The 20,227-nt window shown below is 45.5% G+C and overlaps 1 protein-coding gene across 1 annotated transcript in view; it reads right to left on the bottom strand.

Moving 5' to 3' along the window:
- The window catches only part of LOC115083518 (cyclic nucleotide-binding domain-containing protein 2-like), a 316,705-nt gene that overhangs the window by 112,685 nt on the left and 183,793 nt on the right, over positions 1-20,227 (bottom strand). The window contains exon 12 of the mRNA XM_029587398.1: positions 7,637-7,719. Within this exon, the coding sequence (XP_029443258.1) occupies positions 7,637-7,719 (83 nt within the window). The remainder of the gene's footprint in view (positions 1-7,636; positions 7,720-20,227) is intronic.

Here is a 20,227-nt window from a genome sequence, read left to right as displayed (position 1 = left end):
CTTGGGTTCTGATGGCCATCAGGTCTTAGGTGGGTCCCTAGCATGGTGGCAAAACAAGAGTCCAAAGGCTGGGCAGAAGTCAGGGCAGAGAACGAACAGACATGGTCAGGTCCAAGCAAGAGGTCAGTTCCAGGCAGCAGGCAAAACGTGGTCAGGTCCAGGCAGATGGTCAAGATCCAGAGAGTCAGGCCAAGGAAGGTCAAAGACACACATAAGACACTGGACGAGACAAACAAAATGAAGTAGGACAAGGTGGAGTGGCGGAAGGAAGCTGAAGAAGACAAAGAAGGCACAACACAGCAAGGCAGGAAGGCAAAGCTAGAAGACAAGGCTGGATGAGGCAAAGCTGGAAGAGGCAAGAATCAGGAACACAGGACAACAGGAACCAGGAATGCTAAGAACACACACTGCCAAGGGAGAAGAACCGTTGCTGAGGTGCTGGAGAGGCATCTGAAGGGCCCTTAAATAGTAAGGCAGGATGATCTCATTAGAGGGCGCCACAGTGATTTTCCCGCCATGGCCGCTTTAAGAGGGGGAGTTACATGTGTGCGCAACTTAGGCGGTCCTGAAGGAGAGGTAGCATTGCAGTGAGTGGGTCTGCGCTCGGCAGGGTTAAGAGACGGCGGCGTACCTGCAAAGGGGAAGCGTCACCTGCTGGTGTCAGGGTGAGTACTGTGGCTTGCAGCAGCAAATCCTAATAAAGGGAAATTGAAAAATCTGGAAGAAGGGTCAGGCTTTGAAAAATGAGCTTCAGTTTAAAAAAGTGTAAAGTCCTGCATGTGGGACACAAAAATATATTAGCCATGCATCAGTTAAAAGGAAAAGAACTGGAAACTGAAAAGGAAAGATAACTAGGAGTAATAATCCCATGTGACTTCAAGGTAGCTGATCAATGTAATAAAGCAACTGGGAAAACCGACAGTAGGCTTTAGAGGTATTATCAGCAGGAAGAAGGAGGTAATGTACGTGAGGTAAGTTAGGTGATAGAGAGAAGTCTGACTGTAGATGTGCTATGCTATGGTCTGTTTCCCTAGGCCTTGCTTTTAAAACAAAAAGGAAGAAGGCAACTGTAGTTTCAGCACTTCATATCTTCATTAGCTGTGCTACACTTCTTTGGTGTTTTCTTATTTAAGTTATTTGACTTTGTCTTTTTCTTTAGGGATTTGCTTGCATTTCCTACCATATATATCTCTGTCTTCATCGATATATCTGCATATAAATAATTACAGGTCTTCTCCTCTAGGCTTCTTGGAGTTATTCCATCACTTTGTTGCATGGTTTTGACTTCACACATATGGCTGGCTGCCTGAGTTTGTTTCTTGCCATGCCTAAGGAAGTACTAAAATCCATTCTTGCACAATATGAGATATTTTTGCACTTCATTCAAATTTGGTTGCATTTTTGGTGTCTTCTAATCTATTCACTGAGTGGAGAGCTCTTGTCCCTCCAGGATACTCTTCTAATTTGTGGACATGCATGCACATTGCATGTTGGAAGGCGTCCTTAGCTTTAGCAATCCCTATTGGTGTGAATACATTGATATGATCCTTGTCATTGGCGAATGTGAAATTGCTTACCTATAACTGGGGTTCTCTAGTAACAGCAACTCAATGGATTCACATAACATCCTGCATGAGACTAAATGCATAATTGAATCTTTATGGGTAGAAATCCCTTGTGTGTCGGGGAAGACTATAGTGATAGGAGTATACTGCCGTCCACCTGGTCAAGATGGTGAGACTGTCAGTGAAATGCTAAGAGAAATTAGGGAAGCTAACCAAATTGTTAGTGCGGTAATAATAGGAGACTTCAATTACCCCAATATTGACTGGGTAAATGTATCATTGGGACACGCTAGAGATATAAAGTTCCTGGATGGAATAAATGATAGCTTTATGGAGCAATTGGTTCAGGAACCGACGAGAGAGGGAGCAATTTTAGATCTAATTCTCAGTGGAGCACAAGATTTGGTGAGAGCAGTAACGGTGGTGGGGCTGCATGGCAATATTGATTAGGGATGTGAATCGTGTACCCGATCGTTTTAACGATCGGGTTCGGCTGGGGGGGGGGGGGGGAATCTGATCATTAGACATGTGAATTGGGATCAGATCTGATTCCAATTCACATCACTAATTTTTTTAGTGAGCCCCGCACCGATAAAAAAAAACCCACCCTGACCCTTTAAAATTACCCCCTTAGCCTCCCCCACTCTCCTGACCCCCCAAAACCTTTTACATATACCTGGTGGTCCAGGGGGGCCGCGGGGAGCGATCTCCCATTCCCAGGCCATCAGCTGCGCTAAAATAAAATGGCGCCGATGGCCCTTTGCCCTTACCATGTGACAGGGTATCCGTGCCATTGGCCGGTCCCTGTCACATGGTAGGAGCACTGGATGGCCGGTGCCATCTTTAAAGATGGCCACCACCATTGTAAAGATGGCGCCGGCCATCCAGTGCTCCTACCATGTGACAGGGGCTGGCCAATGGCACGGATACCCCCCGCCCCCCCACTGGACCACCAGGTAATTTAACATTTTGGGGGGGTTCGGGAGGGTAAGGGATTGGTTTTAAAGGGTCAGGGTGGGTTTAGGGGTTGTTTTGGTGTGCCAGTTTTCCCGCCCTCCCCCCAAATAATTCCCATGCCCGATTTAACGATTTTTTATGATAAATCGGGGGAATTTGTATTGTATCGCGCACTCTAACAATTTTTGACGATTTAAAAATTATCTGACGATTTTTTTAAATCGTCAAAAAATGATTCACATCCCTAATATTGATCATAGTATGCTCAAATTTGAATTAATGACTGGAAGGGGGACAGTAAGCAAATCCACGGCTCTCGTGCTAAACTTTCAAAAGGGAAACTTTGATAAAATGAGAAAAATAGTTAGAAAAAAACTGAAAGGAGCAGCTACAAAAGTAAAAAGTGTGCAAGAGGCGTGGTCATTGTTAAAAAAATACCATCCTAGAAGCACAATCCAGATGTATTCCACACATTAAGAAAGGTGGAAAGCAGGCAAAACGATTACCGGCATGGTTAAAAGGGGAGGTGAAAGAAGCTATTTTAGCCAAAAGATCTTCATTCAAAAATTGGAAGAAGGATCCAACAGAGGAAAATAGGCAAGTTAAATGTAAGACATTGATAAGACAAGCTAAGAGAGAATTTGAAAAGAAGTTGGCCATAGAGGCAAAAACTCAAAGTAAAAACTTTTTTAAATATATCTGAAGCAGAAAGCCTGCGAGGGAGTCAGTTGGACCGTTAGATGATCGAGGGGTTAAAGGGGCACTTAGAGAAGATAAGGCCACCATGGAAAGATTAAATGATTTCTTTTCTTCGGTGTTTACTGAAGAGGATGTTGGGGAGGTACCCGTACTGGAGAAGGTTTTCATGGGTAATGATTCAGATGGACTGAACCAAATCATGGTGAACCTAGAAGATGTGGTAGACCTGATTGACAAACTGAAGAGTAGTAAATCACCTGGACCGGATGGTATACACCCCAGAGTTCTGAAGGAACTAAAAAATGAAATTTCAGACCTATTAGTAAAAATTTGTAACCTATCATTAAAATCATCCATTGTACCTGAAGACAGGAGGATAGCTAATGTAACTTCAATATTTAAAAAGGCCTCCAGGGGCAATCTGGGAAACTACAGACCAGTTAGCCTGACTTCAGTGCCAGGAAAAATAGTGGAAAGTGTTCTAAACATCAAATTCACAGAACATATAGAAAGACATGCTTTAATGGAACAAAGTCAGCATGGCTTTACCCAAGGCAAGTCTTGCCTCACAAATCTGCTTCACTTTTTTGAAGGAGTTAATAAACATGTGGATAAAGGTGAACCGGTAGATGTAGTGTACTTGGATTTTCAGAAGGCATTTGACAAAGTTCTTCATGAGAGGCTTCTAGGAAAAGTAAAAAGTCATGGGATAGGTGGCGATGTCCTTTCGTGGATTACAAACTGGCTAAAAGACAGGAAACAGAGAGTAGGATTAAATGGACAATTTTCTCAGTGGAAGGGAGTGGGCAGTGGAGTGCCTCAGGGATCTGTATTGGGACCCTTACTTTTCAATATATGTATAAATGATCTGGAAAGAAATACGACGAGTGAGGTAATCAAATTTGCAGATGATACAAAATTGTTCAGAGTAGTTTAATCACAAGCAGATTGTGATAAATTACCGGAAGACCTTGTGAGGCTGGTAAATTGGGGATCTAAATGGCAGCTGAAATTTAATGTGGACAAGTGCAAGGTGATGCATATAGGGAAAAATAACCCATGCTATAGTTACACAATGTTAGGTTCCATATTAGGTGCTACTACCCAAGAAAGAGATCTAGGCGTCATAGTGGATAACACATTGAAATCATCGGTTCAGTGTGCTGCGGCAGTCAAAAAAGCAAACAGAATGTTGGGAATTATTAGAAAGGGAATGGTGAATAAAACGGAAAATGTCATAATGCCTCTGTATAGTTCCATGGTGAGACCACACCTTGAATATTGTGTACAATTCTGGTCGCCGCATCTCAAAAAAGATATAATTGCAATGGAGAAGATACAGAGAAGGGCTACCAAAATGATAAAGGGAATGGAACAGCTCCCCTATGAGGAAAGACTAAAGAGGTTAGGACTTTTCAGCTTGGAGAAGAGACGGCTGAGGGGGGATATGATAGAGGTGTTTAAAATCATGAGAGGTCTAGAATGGGTAGATGTGAATCTTTTTTTTACTCTTTCGGATAATAGAAAGACTAGGGGGCACTCCATGAAGTTAGCATGTGGCACATTTAAAACTAATCGGAGAAGAAAGTTTTTTTTTTTACTCAACGCACAATTAAACTCTGGAATTTGTTGCCAGAGGATGTGGTTAGTGCAGTTAGTATAGCTGTGTTTAAAAAAGGATTGGATAAGTTCTTGGATGAGAAGTCCATTACCTGCTATTAAGTAAGTTGACTTAGATAATAATCACTGCTATTACTAGCAATGGTAACATGGAATAGACTTAGTTTTTGGGTACTTGCCAGGTTCTTATGGCCTGGATTGGCCATTGTTGGAAACAGGATGCTGGGCTTGATGGACCCTTGGTCTGACCCAGTATGGCATGTTCTTATGTTCTTATAAGCCACCCACCTCCCTTTGTGGAGTTACCCACTCAGTTCTATCTTTAAGTGATGCATATAGGGAAAAATAGCCCATGCTATAATTACACGATGTTGGGTTCCATATTAGGTGCTACAACCCAAGAAAGAGATCTAGGTGTCATAGTGGATAACACATTGAAATCGTCGGTTCAGTGTGCTGCGGCAGTCAAAAAAGCAAACAGAATGTTGGGAATTATTAGAAAAGGAATGATGAATAAAACGGAAAATGTCATAATGCCTCTGTATCGCTCCATGGTGAGACCACACCTTGAATACTGTGTACAATTCTGGTCGCCGCATCTCCATAAAGATATAATTGTGATGGAGAAGGTACAGAGAAGGGCTACCAAAATGATAAGGGGAATGGAACAACTCCCCTATGAGGAAAGACTAAAGAGGTTAGGACTTTTCAGCTTGGAGAAGAGACGACTGAGGGGGGATATGATAGAGGTGTTTAAAATCATGAGAGGTCTAGAACGGGTAGATGTGAATCGGTTATTTACTCTTTCGGATAGTAGAAAGACTAGGGGACACTCCATGAAGTTAGCATGGGGCACGTTTAAAACTAATCGGAGAAAGTTCTTTTTTACTCAACGCACAATTAAACTCTGGAATTTGTTGCCAGAGAATGTGGTTCGTGCAGTTAGTATTAGGGATGTGAATCGTGTCCTCGATCGTCTTAACGATCGATTTCGGCTGGGAGGGGGGGGGGAATCGTATTGTTGCCGTTTGGGGGGGTAAAATATCGTGAAAAATCGTGAAAAATCAAAAAAACGTAAAATCGCAAAACCGGCACATTAAAACCCCCTAAAACCCACCCCGACCCTTTAAATTAAATCCCCCACCCTCCCGAACCCCCCCCCAAATGACTTAAATAACCTGCGCGTCCAGCGGCGGTCCGGAACGGCAGCGGTCCGGAACGGGCTCCTGCTACTGAATCTTGTTGTCTTCAGCCGGCGCCATTTTCCAAAATGGCGCCGAAAAATGGCGGCGGCCATAGACGAACACGATTGGACGGCAGGAGTTCCTTCCGGACCCCCGCTGGACTTTTGGCAAGTCTTGTGGGGGTCAGGAGGCCCCCCCCCAAGCTGGCCAAAAGTTCCTGGAGGTCCAGCGGGGCTCAGGGAGCGATTTCCCGCCGCGAATCGTTTTCATACGGAAAATGGCGCCGGCAGGAGATCGACTGCAGGAGGTCGTTCAGCGAGGCGCCGGAACCCTCGCTGAACGACCTCCTGCAGTCGATCTCCTGCTGGCGCCATTTTCCGTACGAAAACGATTCGCGGTGGGAAATCGCTCCCTGACCCCCGCTGGACCTCCAGGAACTTTTGGCCAGCTTGGGGGGGGCCTCCTGACCCCCACAAGACTTGCCAAAAGTCCAGCGGGGGTCCGGAAGGACCTCCTGCCGTCCAATCGTGTTCGTCTATGGCCGCCGCCATTTTTCGGCGCCATTTTGGAAAATGGCGCCGGCTGAAGACAACAAGATTCAGTAGCAGGAGCCCGTTCCGGACCGCTGCCGTTCCGGACCGCCGCTGGACCCGCAGGTTATTTAAGTCATTGGGGGGGGGGGGTTCGGGAGGGTGGGGGATTTAATTTAAAGGGTCGGGGGTGGGTTTTAGGGGGTTTTAGTGTGCCGGCTCACGATTCTAACGATTTATAACGATAAATCGTTAGAATCTCTATTGTATTGTGTTCCATAACGGTTTAAGACGATATTAAAATTATCGGACGATAATTTTAATCGTCCTAAAACGATTCACATCCCTAGTTAGTATAGCTGTGTTTAAAAAAGGATTGGATAAGTTCTTGGAGGAGAAGTCCATTACCTGCTATTAAGTTCACTTAGAGAATAGCCACTGCCATTAGCAATGGTTACATGGAATAGACTTAGTTTTTGGGTACTTGCCAGGTTCTTATGGCCTGGATTGGCCACTGTTGGAAACAGGATGCTGGGCTTGATGGACCCTTGGTCTGACCCAGTATGGCATTTTCTTATGTTCTTATGTTCTTAAGTTTTACGTGAAAGGAAAATGGGGTTTGAGTGTACTGCTCATAGTGCTGTTCCTGACTGAACAACCAGTTCAAAAGCTTTGAAATTCCTTATTTATATTTTAACTCAACAAGAGGCAGAGTCATGTGACCCTCCCCCCCCCCCCCCCATCTGTGTGAAACTATCAAGGTTGTTTGTAATTAAAAAATCACATTGCTAATTTGCAACAAATAGCAGCTAGACATGGTTTGACATTTAATCAATTCATTACATGTATATACAATTTAAGTGCAGGAACATGCAACAATTCCATTAATCTGAATGAAGGACAGGCGGGAATTTTGTGGCCAGTCTGAGACATCTGCAGCTTTTAAGTACAATATAGTTTTAGAGCTCACATATATGCTGCAGTCTGCAGCTTCATTGCTATGTTATAGGAAGTACCAGTTTCTTTGATATGCCACAGAAAGGGAACCTTCTAAAATAAGGGGCAAAGACAGTAATCTGACCTGGGGTCTTGGTCTTCTGGGTATATGATCAAGAGTGGACGTTACAGCTGCTGAATGAGCCATTCTCGAGCATTCAACAGATCCTACAAGAATAGAAGTTATTACCTTCAGGGTAAGGTGAATTCTAATTTTATATATATTTTTATATACTTGAAATAATATAACTACTATAGGACAACCTCATTTACTGAAAACATATATAGTGAGAAGAAGAGAGAGTAGTTAACAGAGGATATTAAATTCAAAATTACAAAACATAACAAGTTCATAAAAGTCTCAGAAATCTTTAATTGCATCATTTAAAAAATGTCTAGTGGTGACATTGATCCTGGAGAAAACTGAATTCTTTGCCAGAAAGCAGAGTTGCTTACCTGTAACACGTGTTCTCACAGGACAGCAGGATGTTAGTCCTCACATATGGGTGACATCATCAGGATGGAGCCCAGTCATGGAACACTTTTGTCAAAGTTTCTAGAACTTTGACTGGCACCTACTGGGCATGCCCAGCATGGCACTAACCCTGCATCCAGCAGGGGTCTCCCTTCAGTCTCATATGTAGTAAAAAGAGCATGCAAAAAATAAAATAACAAATCACAAGCGTACCCAACTCCGAGAGGTGGCGGGTGGGTTTTGTGAGGACTAAGATCCTGCTGTCCTGTGAGAACACCTGTTACACTTAAGCAACTCTGCTTTCTCACAGGACAAGCAGGATGGTAGTCCTCACATATGGATGAATAATGAGCTGAGGATGCCCGCGCATGTACCAAAAACACCCAAAGACGTGTAACAAGCACAACAACAGGGGCGATTTTTGGAGAACGGGCAGTCTGAAAATCCCAGGAAGTTGGGTATTAAGCTGAGAACAAATTGCACAGAACTGACTGGCCAAAGAGAGATTCTTGTGCGCCAGCTTTGTCCAAGCAATAGTGGGCTGAGAAGGTATGGAGAGAATTCCAAGTAGCAGCCCTGCAGATGTCAGCAAGAGGCACAGACCTAAGGTTTGCTACCGACGTTGCCATTGCTCGAATGGAGTGCACTTTACCACCTCCCTGTAGCAGAAAGCCTGCTTGTTGGTAGCAGAAGGAAATACAGTCCGCCAACCAGGAGGACATGGTCTGCTTTCCCACCGGGATACCCAGTTTAATTTTATCAAAAGAGACAAATAGCTGGGTGGATTTCCTATGGCCTGCAGTGCATTCCAAATAAAAGGCTAATGCATGTTTGCAGTCCAAGGAATGCAGAGCCCGCTCACCTGGATGTGAGTGGGGTTTCGGAAAGAAAGTAGGCAAAACAATAGATTGATTTAAATGGAACTCCGAAACTACCTTCGGCAGAAATTTAGGATTATTGCGGAGGACCACCCGATCATGAAGAAATTTTGTGTAAGGGAGGTATGTTACCAGCGCCTGTAGCTCACTGATCCTGCGGGCAGTCATCAAAGCTAAAAGGAAACGTACTTTCCAAGTAAGATGTCACAACTCGCAGGAATGGAGAGGCTCAAACGGAGGTTTCATGAGTCTCGCTAAAACCACATTAAGGTCCCAAGCCGGGGCCAGGGGACGGAGAGGGGGCTTCAGGTGAAGAAAGCTCTTCATAAAGCATACTACTAAGGGTTGTGTTGAAATAGAGACATCCCCTCTACCCCGATGGAAAGCAGCCACCAAACTGACATGTACTCTAATGGAGGAAGTTTGTAAACCCGACTCCGAGAGGTGCCAGAAGTAGTCCAAAGACTGAGTTATGGGGCAGGTAAAAGGGTCTAACTCCTTTGAAGTGCACCACAATGAAAATCTTTTCCACTTAGATTGGTAAGATTTTCTAGTAGAAGGTTGTCGTGAAGCTATCAGGACCTGGGATACAGAGTCCGAAATATTGAGAGGCCACATGATTAGCCTTTCAATATCCAAGCTGTCAGCGACAAGGCCTGAAGGTTGGGATGGTGCAACTGTCTGCTCCTCTGAGATATCACGGACGGATCTGTGCCTAGCCAAATTTGCGGACACACTGAGAGGTCTAATAGCCCCCTATTGGCCACCTGTTGTGGCCAATAGGGGGCTATTAGAATCATTAGACCCCTGTCACTGCGTAGCTTCATGAGAGTCTTGCTGATGAGAGGAAGTGGTGGGTAGGCATAGAGGAGGCCCGTCGTCCAGGAACGGGCGAAAGCGTCCCGTGGTGGAGTTTTATGACTGCGATGTAGGGAGCAGAAGTTCTCCACCTTGCAATTGTGAACCGATGCAAAGAGGTCGAGGTTTAGATACCCCCACTTCTGAAATATCGAGTCCGCCACCACGGGGTTGAGAGACCACTCGTAGGGCTGAAACGTTCGACTGTTCGTCCGCTAGAACATTGTTCACACCCGTCAGGTAGGTCGCTCTCAGTAGCATGACATGAAAGAGAGCTAAGGCCCAAATTTGTGCTACTTCCTGACATAGGAGGTAGGAACCGGTCCCTCCCTGCTTGTTGATGTACCACATCGCTACCTGATTGTCCGTTTGGATCAGGATTGTTTTGTTTGATAAGCAATCCTTGAAGGTGCAAAGGGCATATCTGATCACTCGGAGCTCCAGAAAGTTTATTTGATGTCGTGCCTCTTCTGCTGACCAGGTTCCCTGAGTCTGCAGGTGGCTGACATGTGCTCCCCAACCTAGAGTGGAAGCATCGGTTGTAAGGATTATCTGAGGTTCTGGAGCTTGAAACGGCAGCCCCTTGAGCAGGTTGGACTCTTGAATCCACCACGCCAGTGAGAGACGAAGCTGCCTGGTGACATGGACAGTGTTGGACAATGAATAATGTGCCTGTGACCACTGGAATTTTAATGTCCACAGCGTTACTCTCATGGCAAGTCGAGCCATTGGGGTAACATGGACTGAGGACGCCATATGTCGCAGCAAGACGAGGAAATGACGAGCAGTTGTGGTTCAAAGAGAATGCAGAGTGCGCGCTAGTCCCGCCAGCATATGAGCTCGGTCCCTGGGAAGAAAAGCCTTTGCTTGGATCGTGTCGAGATCCGCTCTGATAAAGGAGAGGACATGTGATGGAGTCAGATGGGACTTTTGATAATTGATTAGAAATCCCAAGGATAGTAGGAGCCGTACAGTAAGATGGAGGGAGTGAAGAACTGCCTCTGGTAATTGAACACTCAGTAACCAGTCGTCTAGATAAGGATAGACGTGAGTGCCTAGGGCTCTTAAGTATGCGGCTACTACTGCCAGGCATTTTGTGAAGACACGAGGGGCCGAAGCTAGGCCGAATGGAAGTACTCGGTACTGGAAGTGTCGGTTTCCGACGAGGAACCGGAGGTACAATCTGTGAGAGGGAGTAATTGCTATGTGTATGTACGCGTCTTTGAGATCTAGAGAGCAAAGCCAATCCCCCTGTTGGAGAAGCGGTAGTAAGGAGCCTAAGGTTACCATCCGAAACTTCTCTTTCCGAAGATGTTTGTTTAGGGCATGAAGGTCTAATATGGGGCGAATGCCTCCCGTCTTTTTTGGTATTAAGAAGTATCGGGAGTAGAAACCATGTCCCCTTTGCAAAGGAGGAACTGGTTCTATGGCATTGGCTTGCAGGAGGGAAGCTATTTCCTTTTGCAAGAGATGAGTATGATCGGAGAAAGTCCACCCCGGCCAAGGTGGGGAGTCTGACGGTATGGAGAGGAAGTTTAGATGGTAACCTTGAGCTATGACCGACTGGACCCAGCGGTCCGTGGTGACGTTTATCCACTTGGTGGTAAAGTCGGCCGCCGACCGGCAGAGATGGCAGAGGGGGAATATGACAGTCGCTCTCTAGTGGGGAGTCAAAACCCCAAGGCGGGACCAGGCTGAGCAGGTGGCTGTGTCTTCTGAGCCCTGGGTTGTCGTGATGGAGGCTTCTGGAAAGGTCTGGATGGATTAGATCGCGCAGGTGGAGAATAGTACCTTCGGGCCTTGTAAGCCGGTCTCTTTGCCTCTCTCCTAAACGGCCATTTAGAAAAGGCAGAAAAATCAGCATGAGCAGTGGAAAGCTGTCGGAGCGTTTCATTATGATCCTTCAGCTGTGCTACAGTTTTCTGGATCTTCTCTCCAAAGAGATTATCCCCTGTACAGGGGAGATCCGCCAAATGGTCTTGAACTTCCGGGCACAAATCCGAGGATTTCAGCCAAGCCCAACATCTTCCACTTATCCCAGCTGCTGATAATCTGGACGCTGTATCAAAAACATCATAAACTGACCGGACTTCATGCTTACCTGCATCGAAGCCTTTTTTGACAATGGCATTCAGTTGATCTTGAAGTTGCTCTGGGAGAGATTCTCCAAACTCCTGCAACTGCTTGAAAAGATTTCTGTTGAATTGGGTCATATATAACTGATATGCCGCAATATGAGATATGAGCATAGAGCCATGGAAAACTCTGCACCCAAAAGCATCCAGGAATTTTTGATCCTTCCCGGGAGGTGCTGAAGAATGAGGTTTTGGACGTTTCGCCCTCTTCTGGGTGGACTCCACCACTACTGACTGATGTGTCAACTGTGTCTTCTGGAAACCAGGAGATGGCTGTACCAAATAAGTCGCATCCGTCTTGCGGTAAACAGGAGGGACCATCCCAGGATGTTCCCAGTTGCGCTATAGAAGATCCAGTAGAACATCAAGTACTGGAATCGACATTATTTCTTTTGGTGGATCCAGGAATTGAAGGATCTCTAGCATTTTATGCCTGGAGTTTTCTTCAGTCTGAAGAGTAAATGGAATAGTCTCCACCATCTCCCTAATGAAGTTAATAAAGGAGAAGTCCTCCGGTGGAGACTTGCCTCTCCTCAGGTGGCGAAGGCTCCGATGGGACATCAACAGAATCCTGGGAGTCAGAGGAGTCATCTGTCCACGGATTATAAGGCTGATCTCCAGCATCCAGGGGTGGTCCAGGCGGTAAACGATTAACTCCCCTGGCCGGAGGAGGCCTTGGCACTGAGGGTATCGGTGTCAGCATCGATGGCCTCGGGCATGGCATCGACAAATCTGGGTTTGGCACCAGTGAGGGACGAAAAGGCATCGATGGCATCGGTGCCTTCGCCGGGCGCCTCGGTGCACTCACTCCAGAAGGTCCCGGAATGGGCTCCGGCATCGATGACCCCTCCTCATCCGAGGAGAGAGGAATGGGTGTCGAAGGAGCCATGGGGATCGGTTATTTTCTCGGTGCTGTCGGTAGGGCCCTGATGAGGACGTCCAGCTTGTCAAGGAGAGGAACCAGCACCGGTGGCACCGGTGCCGGCACGGGAACCTGTGTTGGTGTCGATGGCCTTGGAAGACTCTGGATGGCCTGTACCACCGCCTCTTGCACCATCCAGTGCAATTCCTCATGGAACGCTGGAGCGGTGAAACCCCAGGTCCGGAGTGGGAGGCATGGCGGGCATCGCCGGAGGGTCCACCGGTCTTGGTGGAATCTCGGCTGCCACGTCCACCGAAGGCGGAGAACACCTCGGTGCATCCGGCTTAGAGGAGGGTTGAGACTCCTTGGCCCGGGGCTTCTTCCTCAGTGGCTTGATTCCGGATGTTGAAGCCACCTGTGTCCCCGAGGTCGACGGCATAGATTTTCGAGGAAGGGGACACCAAAGACCTAGACTCTGACTGAGAGTCATCGGTATCGGATCAATGACGCAGTTTAGCCGGTGACGGCGTCGATGAAGTCTGAGATGGCGGGCGCTGCTTCTTGTGAAATAAGATGGTCATTTTCTCCAGATGCGCCCGACGGCCCTTCGGTGTCATCTGGGCGCAATTGGTACATGAGTCGACGTCGTGCGTCGGGCCCAGACAAAGTACACAGACCAAATGTGGGTCCATGATCGACATTGTCTGAGGACAATCAGGGCATCGATGAAAACCCGTTGCCATCGTTGCCGTCGAAAATTTTAGGCTGGTTGCGGTCGATGCCGCTGAGGCCTATACAGGTCCCCAACGGGAACTGACCAAAAAACAGGTAAAAACTTACCGGACAGACATGGCTATTGACAGCACAGTAGGGAGACCCCAAGGGGGTATAAAGTCTTGCAAATTTGCAAAATATTCCTGAAAAGAAAATTCCTGTCAGGAACTTGTGAAGAGCTCCAAAATCCGCTTGGCCAAAGCTGCGCAGAAAAAAAGAGACTGAAGGGAGACCCCTGCTGGATGCAGGGATAGTGCCATGCTGGGCATGCCCAGTAGGTGCCAGTCAAAGTTCTAGAATCTTTGACAAAAGTGTTCCGTGATTGGGCTCCATCCTGATGATGTCACCCATATGTGAGGACTACCATCCTGCTTGTCCTGTGAGAACTGGCTGAACCTTAGAGTATTCAAGACAAATCAAAATGTCTCTGTCTCCTGCCTGTTATGCTCCACCCATTAAGGACAGATACTGGACCCCCAAGCCACCACCAGAATCAACAACTGTGGTCTGGTGGAGTTCAGTCCCCTGCTTCCCTGATGAAAATGAGAGTAATGTGAAGAAGCACTGGTGTTTACTGCTCAGTAAATGCCTTACTGCAAGATAACATGCATCTTGTATGCAACAGAAAAATCAGGTGCAACATGATCATTTAAATGAAGTGATCTGCATGCAAATGCATACAGATCAGCTCATTACTAAGGAATTAGTATGCTAATCAAATAACACAGAATGCCTTAAAATTTGCAAGCCATACTATTTGAAAAATGTTAATTAAAGCTCAAAAGATGTAGTTAATTTTCCTCTGGAAGCATCAGAACACTAACATGCATCCTGATACTCCTGAGGGACAGCCCTTAAAGGACTCAGCTAATGATTCGGACTCAGCCATAAACCCTTTCCTTGAAGGCCTGCTTCCCTCCCCTCAGGTTCCTCCCTTAAAGGACTTGGCCATAAACTCCATCCACACAGGCCTACTTCAAATAACCTAGTGTGGGGAGGGAGGGAGGGTGGTTAGAGCACTCAGCCCACTAAACCATCAGATTTTGGGAGGGATTTGGGACTGGAGTTGAGAGAGGTACTTGGCCCCTTTAAAAGATAACAGCCTTGAAATGTGAGGCCACCATTGCATGGGTCAGCTTGGCGAGGAGTATTTTACTATTGGGAAAAATACCTGGGATTCATTCACTTGCATCAGGTACTTAACATTAACTTATTCAATCCATCACTGCCTGATGGATCCACAAAACATCCTCAATTTTCATGAACAACGATGGATTTTTTATTTGAACGGTATGCAGCCCAATGGTCTCAGCATGTCCATTGAATGGTACTCAGTTATTTGACCGATGTAATCATATAGCAATTCATTCATTTAGCCCATGTAACCATATTGTAACTACTGATGTTATCTCCTTCATTTAACCCATGTAACCATATAGTAACTACTGACGTTATCTCCTTCCTCTTACGTGCCTGTCATTCATTGGTTAATTGTCCCTTTAAAAATGGCACTTGTGCGACGCCTGTAGTAGAGGAAACGCATTACTAGCTGGAAGAAATGCCGCTGACATCACGTTAGTACCACACTGCCCTGACTTGTGCTTTATTGTGTAATATTGTTTTATCAACATGATTTTTTCAATGATTACAGATAAATTCGGCCCCTTGAAGAAGGCAGTCGCCAAAACACAGTCCGTGTCGGGCTTTGACACCAACAGCCTCTTGACTTTGAAAAAGTGTTTCTTTGCTACAATACAGCTAAGAGCTAAGTAACATTCACTTGAATATGTTACCGCTATATTCTTAAATGAAAGAAATTGATTAACAGTGCATCACTAATCGATGGTGAATCCACAAGCATATAAAAAATCATTTTTGGTCCTATGATTATATTATCAGCATTAACAGTCTCTGCTAATATGCATTGATATCTATGCCCACATATGAGGCCAATCAAAATGAGATAAAAAATCCATAACACAGTGATTTCATTTGTTGTACACAGTTGGGACATTTGGCCATTCCTTTTGATTTGTCTATGCTTATATTGCTATCATCCCCCCTTAAAAAAATTTCCGTGAGAGTTTTTTTGATTTCTGTGTTTGAATTACTACTCTCCTTAATTTACCTTTGACTCACAATGTGGTCTAACGTGTTCAGTTACACCGAACAACAAGTGACACAAGCTTTGCAAGGCACCCTCCTGTTAGATGAGACCACCCCTACAGATGATCAATCTTGGACCTCACTGCTGGACTCATATATGCGATATATTAGATCGGATCTTCATGTGGCTACTTTGTTACAGTACATTAAATCAGAGATGATCCCCCATGGATTATGTTTGAATCTGGAACCTTCTATCTACACTTATGATGAAGCATTTGTACAAAAGTGGATAGCGATCCTAAATAAATATTCGCTGGACATCATGCTGCTCATCGTGGAAACAACTCAAAAACTAGTTGAATCTGTTAAAATCACCTGTGATGAAATTAAGAAAACCTTACAGACTACTGAAAAATTGGAGGATTATGATAACAAACTCCACGAATTCAATCAAACCATTGAAAAATATTGAGCAGATGTCCACCAATCTAAGATATCTAAGTATAAATGCGATGAAAAAGATTATGCCGCTGGGACTATTTATCCCTGGCAATGTCGGCTAAATACTAAACTCAGACGTGTGGCTTTTGCAAAATCTGATGAATCATCTTCGGGATCAGATGAAGAAGCCCCTACAACTTCTACAACCAATACAGGAGACAATCGATTTAATTACTATAGAGCTTCAAACAGACGACCCAGTCGATGTTTTTTTCAGAATCGAGGGAGTATTCCATGGTCGGACATGGGGGGCCGCCCGCAGACCCACTCTCAAAGCCAGATGATTCCACCATAGTCAATTTGTCACACTTACATCTTACGACTTCACAAATCAATGTATTGGAAAAAGGTTTTTCTTTTGTTCCTTTCTATTGTTACGATGCTTCCCAGACCAAACAGGACATGTACAGATTCTTTCGAAAATTACAGATCAAATTGTTTTTTGTGAGCCAGACACATCAATTGGACACCTCAATAGTTTTTCCAAAGTCCATATGGCTACCACCTGGCCCCATTGATCCACATGTAAAAACGTTCATGGACCTTGTTCTCTTTGAGTTGGTTAACATCGAAGCCAATCATGATCAGCCTCAGTATAATTTATCAAAAGACCAGAATCGAGCACTCCTTGAATTAAAAAAATCTTCTTCGATAGTGATTAAACAAGCTGATAAAGGCGAGGCTGTGTTGCTGATGGACAGATCTTTTTATGTGGACACAGTCAACGACCATCTATCGGATTCCAATAGTTATCGATTGCTTTCCCATGACCCAGGAACTGCTTTATTAACTAAAATTGAAGAAATAGTGGAAGATGGTTTCATTACAAGTTTCCTATCTGCTAAGGAATGTTCATTTTTTATTAATATCTCATACAAAATGCCAACGCTCTACATGATTCCTAAAATACATAAAAGAATCACCAATCCACCTTGTAGACCCATTGTGAGTACTATTGGCTCATTGTTAGAACCATTATCAATTTTTATTGATAAATTTCTTCAGCTTCTGATCCCTAAAATGGTGTCTTACATCAGGGATACTAAAACAATGTTAACTAAACTCTCCTCTATTCGACTGAATGATGCGTGCCTTTTGGTGACACTAGACATAAGGGCTTTGTACACACATTCCAGTGGAAACACTGAGAGGAGAGGATCACCTTGCTGGTGGCTGAAAGGAATCAGTAAGTTTTTGCTTGGGACATTGACATTGACTTTTTTTTAAAAGTATTGGGGCAAAGTTAACTATTTGGGAATATTATTTAGTGTGTTTGTGTGTTTGTGCCTTTAATAGTCAGGCAGTGAATACACAAGTTAGACTGTTTGTATTTTTAGTCAGTCAATAAGGTAGCAGTAGGTTGGCAGTGAATAAACAAGTTAGACTGTTTGGGGCGGATTTTCAGACTCCGCGAATAGGCCTACTTTTGTTTGCGCTCCAGGCGCAAACAAAAGTACGCTGGATTTTAGTAGATACGCGCGGAGCCGCGCGTATCTGCTAAAAATCTGGATCGGCGCGCGCAAGGCTATCGATTTTGTATAGCCGGCGCGCGCCAAGCCGCGCAGCCTACCCCCGTTCCCTCCAAGGCCGCTCCGAAATCGGAGCGGCCTTGGAGGGAATCCTCTAACACCCTCCCCTCATCTTCCCCTCCCTTCCTCTACCTAACCCACCCGCCTGGCCTTGTCTACAACCCCCCCTTACCTTTCTCCGGGGATTTACGCCTCCCGGAGGGAGAAGTAAATCCCTGCGCGCGAGCGGGCCTCCTGTGCGCCGGGCCGCGACCTGGGGGTGGGTACGGAGGGCGCGGCCACGCCCCCGGACCGCCCCGGGCCATAGCCACGCCCCCGTACCCGCCCCCAAAACGCTGCCAACACGCCCCCGAAACGCCGCGACGACCGGGCCTGCCCCCGACACGCCCCCCTCGGAGAACCCCGGGACTTACGCAAGTCCCGGGGCTCTGCGCGCGCCGGTAGGCCTATGTAAAATAGGCTCACCGGCGCGCAGGGCCCTGCTCGCCTAAATCCGCCCGGTTTTGGGCGGATTTAGGCGAGCAGGGCTCTGAAAATCCGCCCCTTTGTATTTAGTCAGTCAATAAGGTAGCAGTAGGTAGTGTGTTTATTTTTTAAAAGTCTGCCTGACTATTAAAGTGTCCTCCAGACTTTTAAAGAGCTAAGTGTTTTATTTAATAATAACTGAGTGCATTGTATTGAAAAAAAAAAAACACACAAACCCCCCCCCCCCCCCCCACAAAAAAGTAGCCAGAAGCTAGAAATAAGCTAGGAGCAGTATATACCAAAGTAGAAAAGTTGAATAGTTCAGCTCAGTTACTCACCTTGGAAAGGTGTTGAGGTAGTGTGATTAGGTTTGAATAGGGAACAACATTTGTTAATCAAGGGAGCTGTGAGTCACTCAGGCTGACTAACTAAAGTTAGACTTTGTATTTTTAGTCAGTCAATAAGGTAGCAGTAGGTTGGCAGTGAATAAACAAGTTAGACTGTTTGTATTTAGTCAGTCAATAAGGTAGCAGTAGGTAGTGTGTTTATTTTTTAAAAGTCTGCCTGACTATTAAAGTGTCCTCCAGACTTTTAAAGAGCTAAGTGTTTTATTTAATAATAACTGAGTGCATTGTATTGAAAAACAAAACAAAAAAAAACCCACAAAAAAAAAACAAAAACCCACAAAAAAGTAGCCAGTCCAGCAGCAAGAGGGGGGCTTCCCAGTCTTCTGCATCGAGTGTCACATGTATGATTTTTTACCCACCGGTGATAAGTTGTACATGTGCATGCGATGCAAAGAGCTCCTGGCTCTCAGAGAACGAGTCCGATCTCTGGAGGCTAGAGTGGCAGACCTGGAGGAGCTGAGGGAGACAGAGAGGTATATAGATGAGACCTTCAGGGACATAGTAGTCCAGTCCCAACTTCAGACTGGCAGCCCTGGTGCTGCCTTGGAGGAAGAAGGTCTCATAATGGGAGAGCACCAACCAGATGTAGCAGGAAAGGATCCTGTAGCAAGGACCTGCTCTCTAGGTGATGCATTGTCCTTTCGCACTGAGGATATCTCCCCAAGGCCTACTGCCCAGGAGGGAAGGGTTAGGTCGGCCGTCATAGTTGGTGATTCGATTTTTAGGAATGTAGATAGCTGGGTGGCGGGTGGGCGTGAGGATCGCCTGGTAACATGCCTTCCTGGTGCGAAGGTGGCAGACCTCACGCATCACCTAGATAGGATTTTAGACAGTGCTGGGGAGGAGCCGGCTGTCGTGGTACACGTGGGCACCAACGACATAGGAAAATGTGGGAGGGAGGTTCTGGAAGCCAAATTTAGGCTCTTAGGTAGAAAGATTAAATCCAGAACTTCCAGGGTAGCATTCTCTGAAATGCTCCCTGTTCCACGCGCAGGTCACCAGAGGCAGGCAGAGCTCCGGAGTCTCAATGCGTGGATGAGACGATGGTGCAAGGAGAGAGACTTCAATTACCCCAATATAGACTGGGTAAATGTATCATCGGGTCACGCTAGAGAGATAACGTCCCTGGATGGAATAAATGATAGCTTTATGGAGCAATTGGTTCAGGAACCGACGAGAGAGGGAGCAATTTTAGATCTAATTCTCAGTGGAGCACAGGACTTGGTGAGAGAGGTAACGGTGGTGGGGCCGCTTGGCAATAGTGATCATAATATGATCAAATTTGAATTAATGACTGGAAAAGGAACAGTGTGCAAATCCAAGGCTCTCGTGCTAAACTTTCAAAAGGGAAACTTTGATAAAATGAGAAAAATTGTTAGAAAAAAACTGAAAGGAGCAGCTACAAAAGTAAAAAATGTCCAAGAGGCGTGGTCATTGTTAAAAAATACCATTCTAGAAGCACAGTCCAGATGTATTCCACACATTAAGAAAGGTGGAAAGAAGGCAAAACGATTACTGGCATGGTTAAAAGGGGAGGTGAAAGAAGCTATTTTAGCCAAAAGATCTTCATTCAAAAATTGGAAGAAGGATCCAACAGAAGAAAATAGGATAAAGCATAAACATTGGCAAGTTAAATGTAAGACATTGATAAGACAGGCTAAGAGAGAATTTGAAAAGAAGTTG

Source organism: Rhinatrema bivittatum, chromosome 1 (genome assembly GCF_901001135.1).
Source record: "Rhinatrema bivittatum chromosome 1, aRhiBiv1.1, whole genome shotgun sequence".
NCBI classification, from domain to species: domain Eukaryota; kingdom Metazoa; phylum Chordata; class Amphibia; order Gymnophiona; family Rhinatrematidae; genus Rhinatrema; species Rhinatrema bivittatum.
This window is presented reverse-complemented; position numbering and strand designations above follow the sequence as displayed.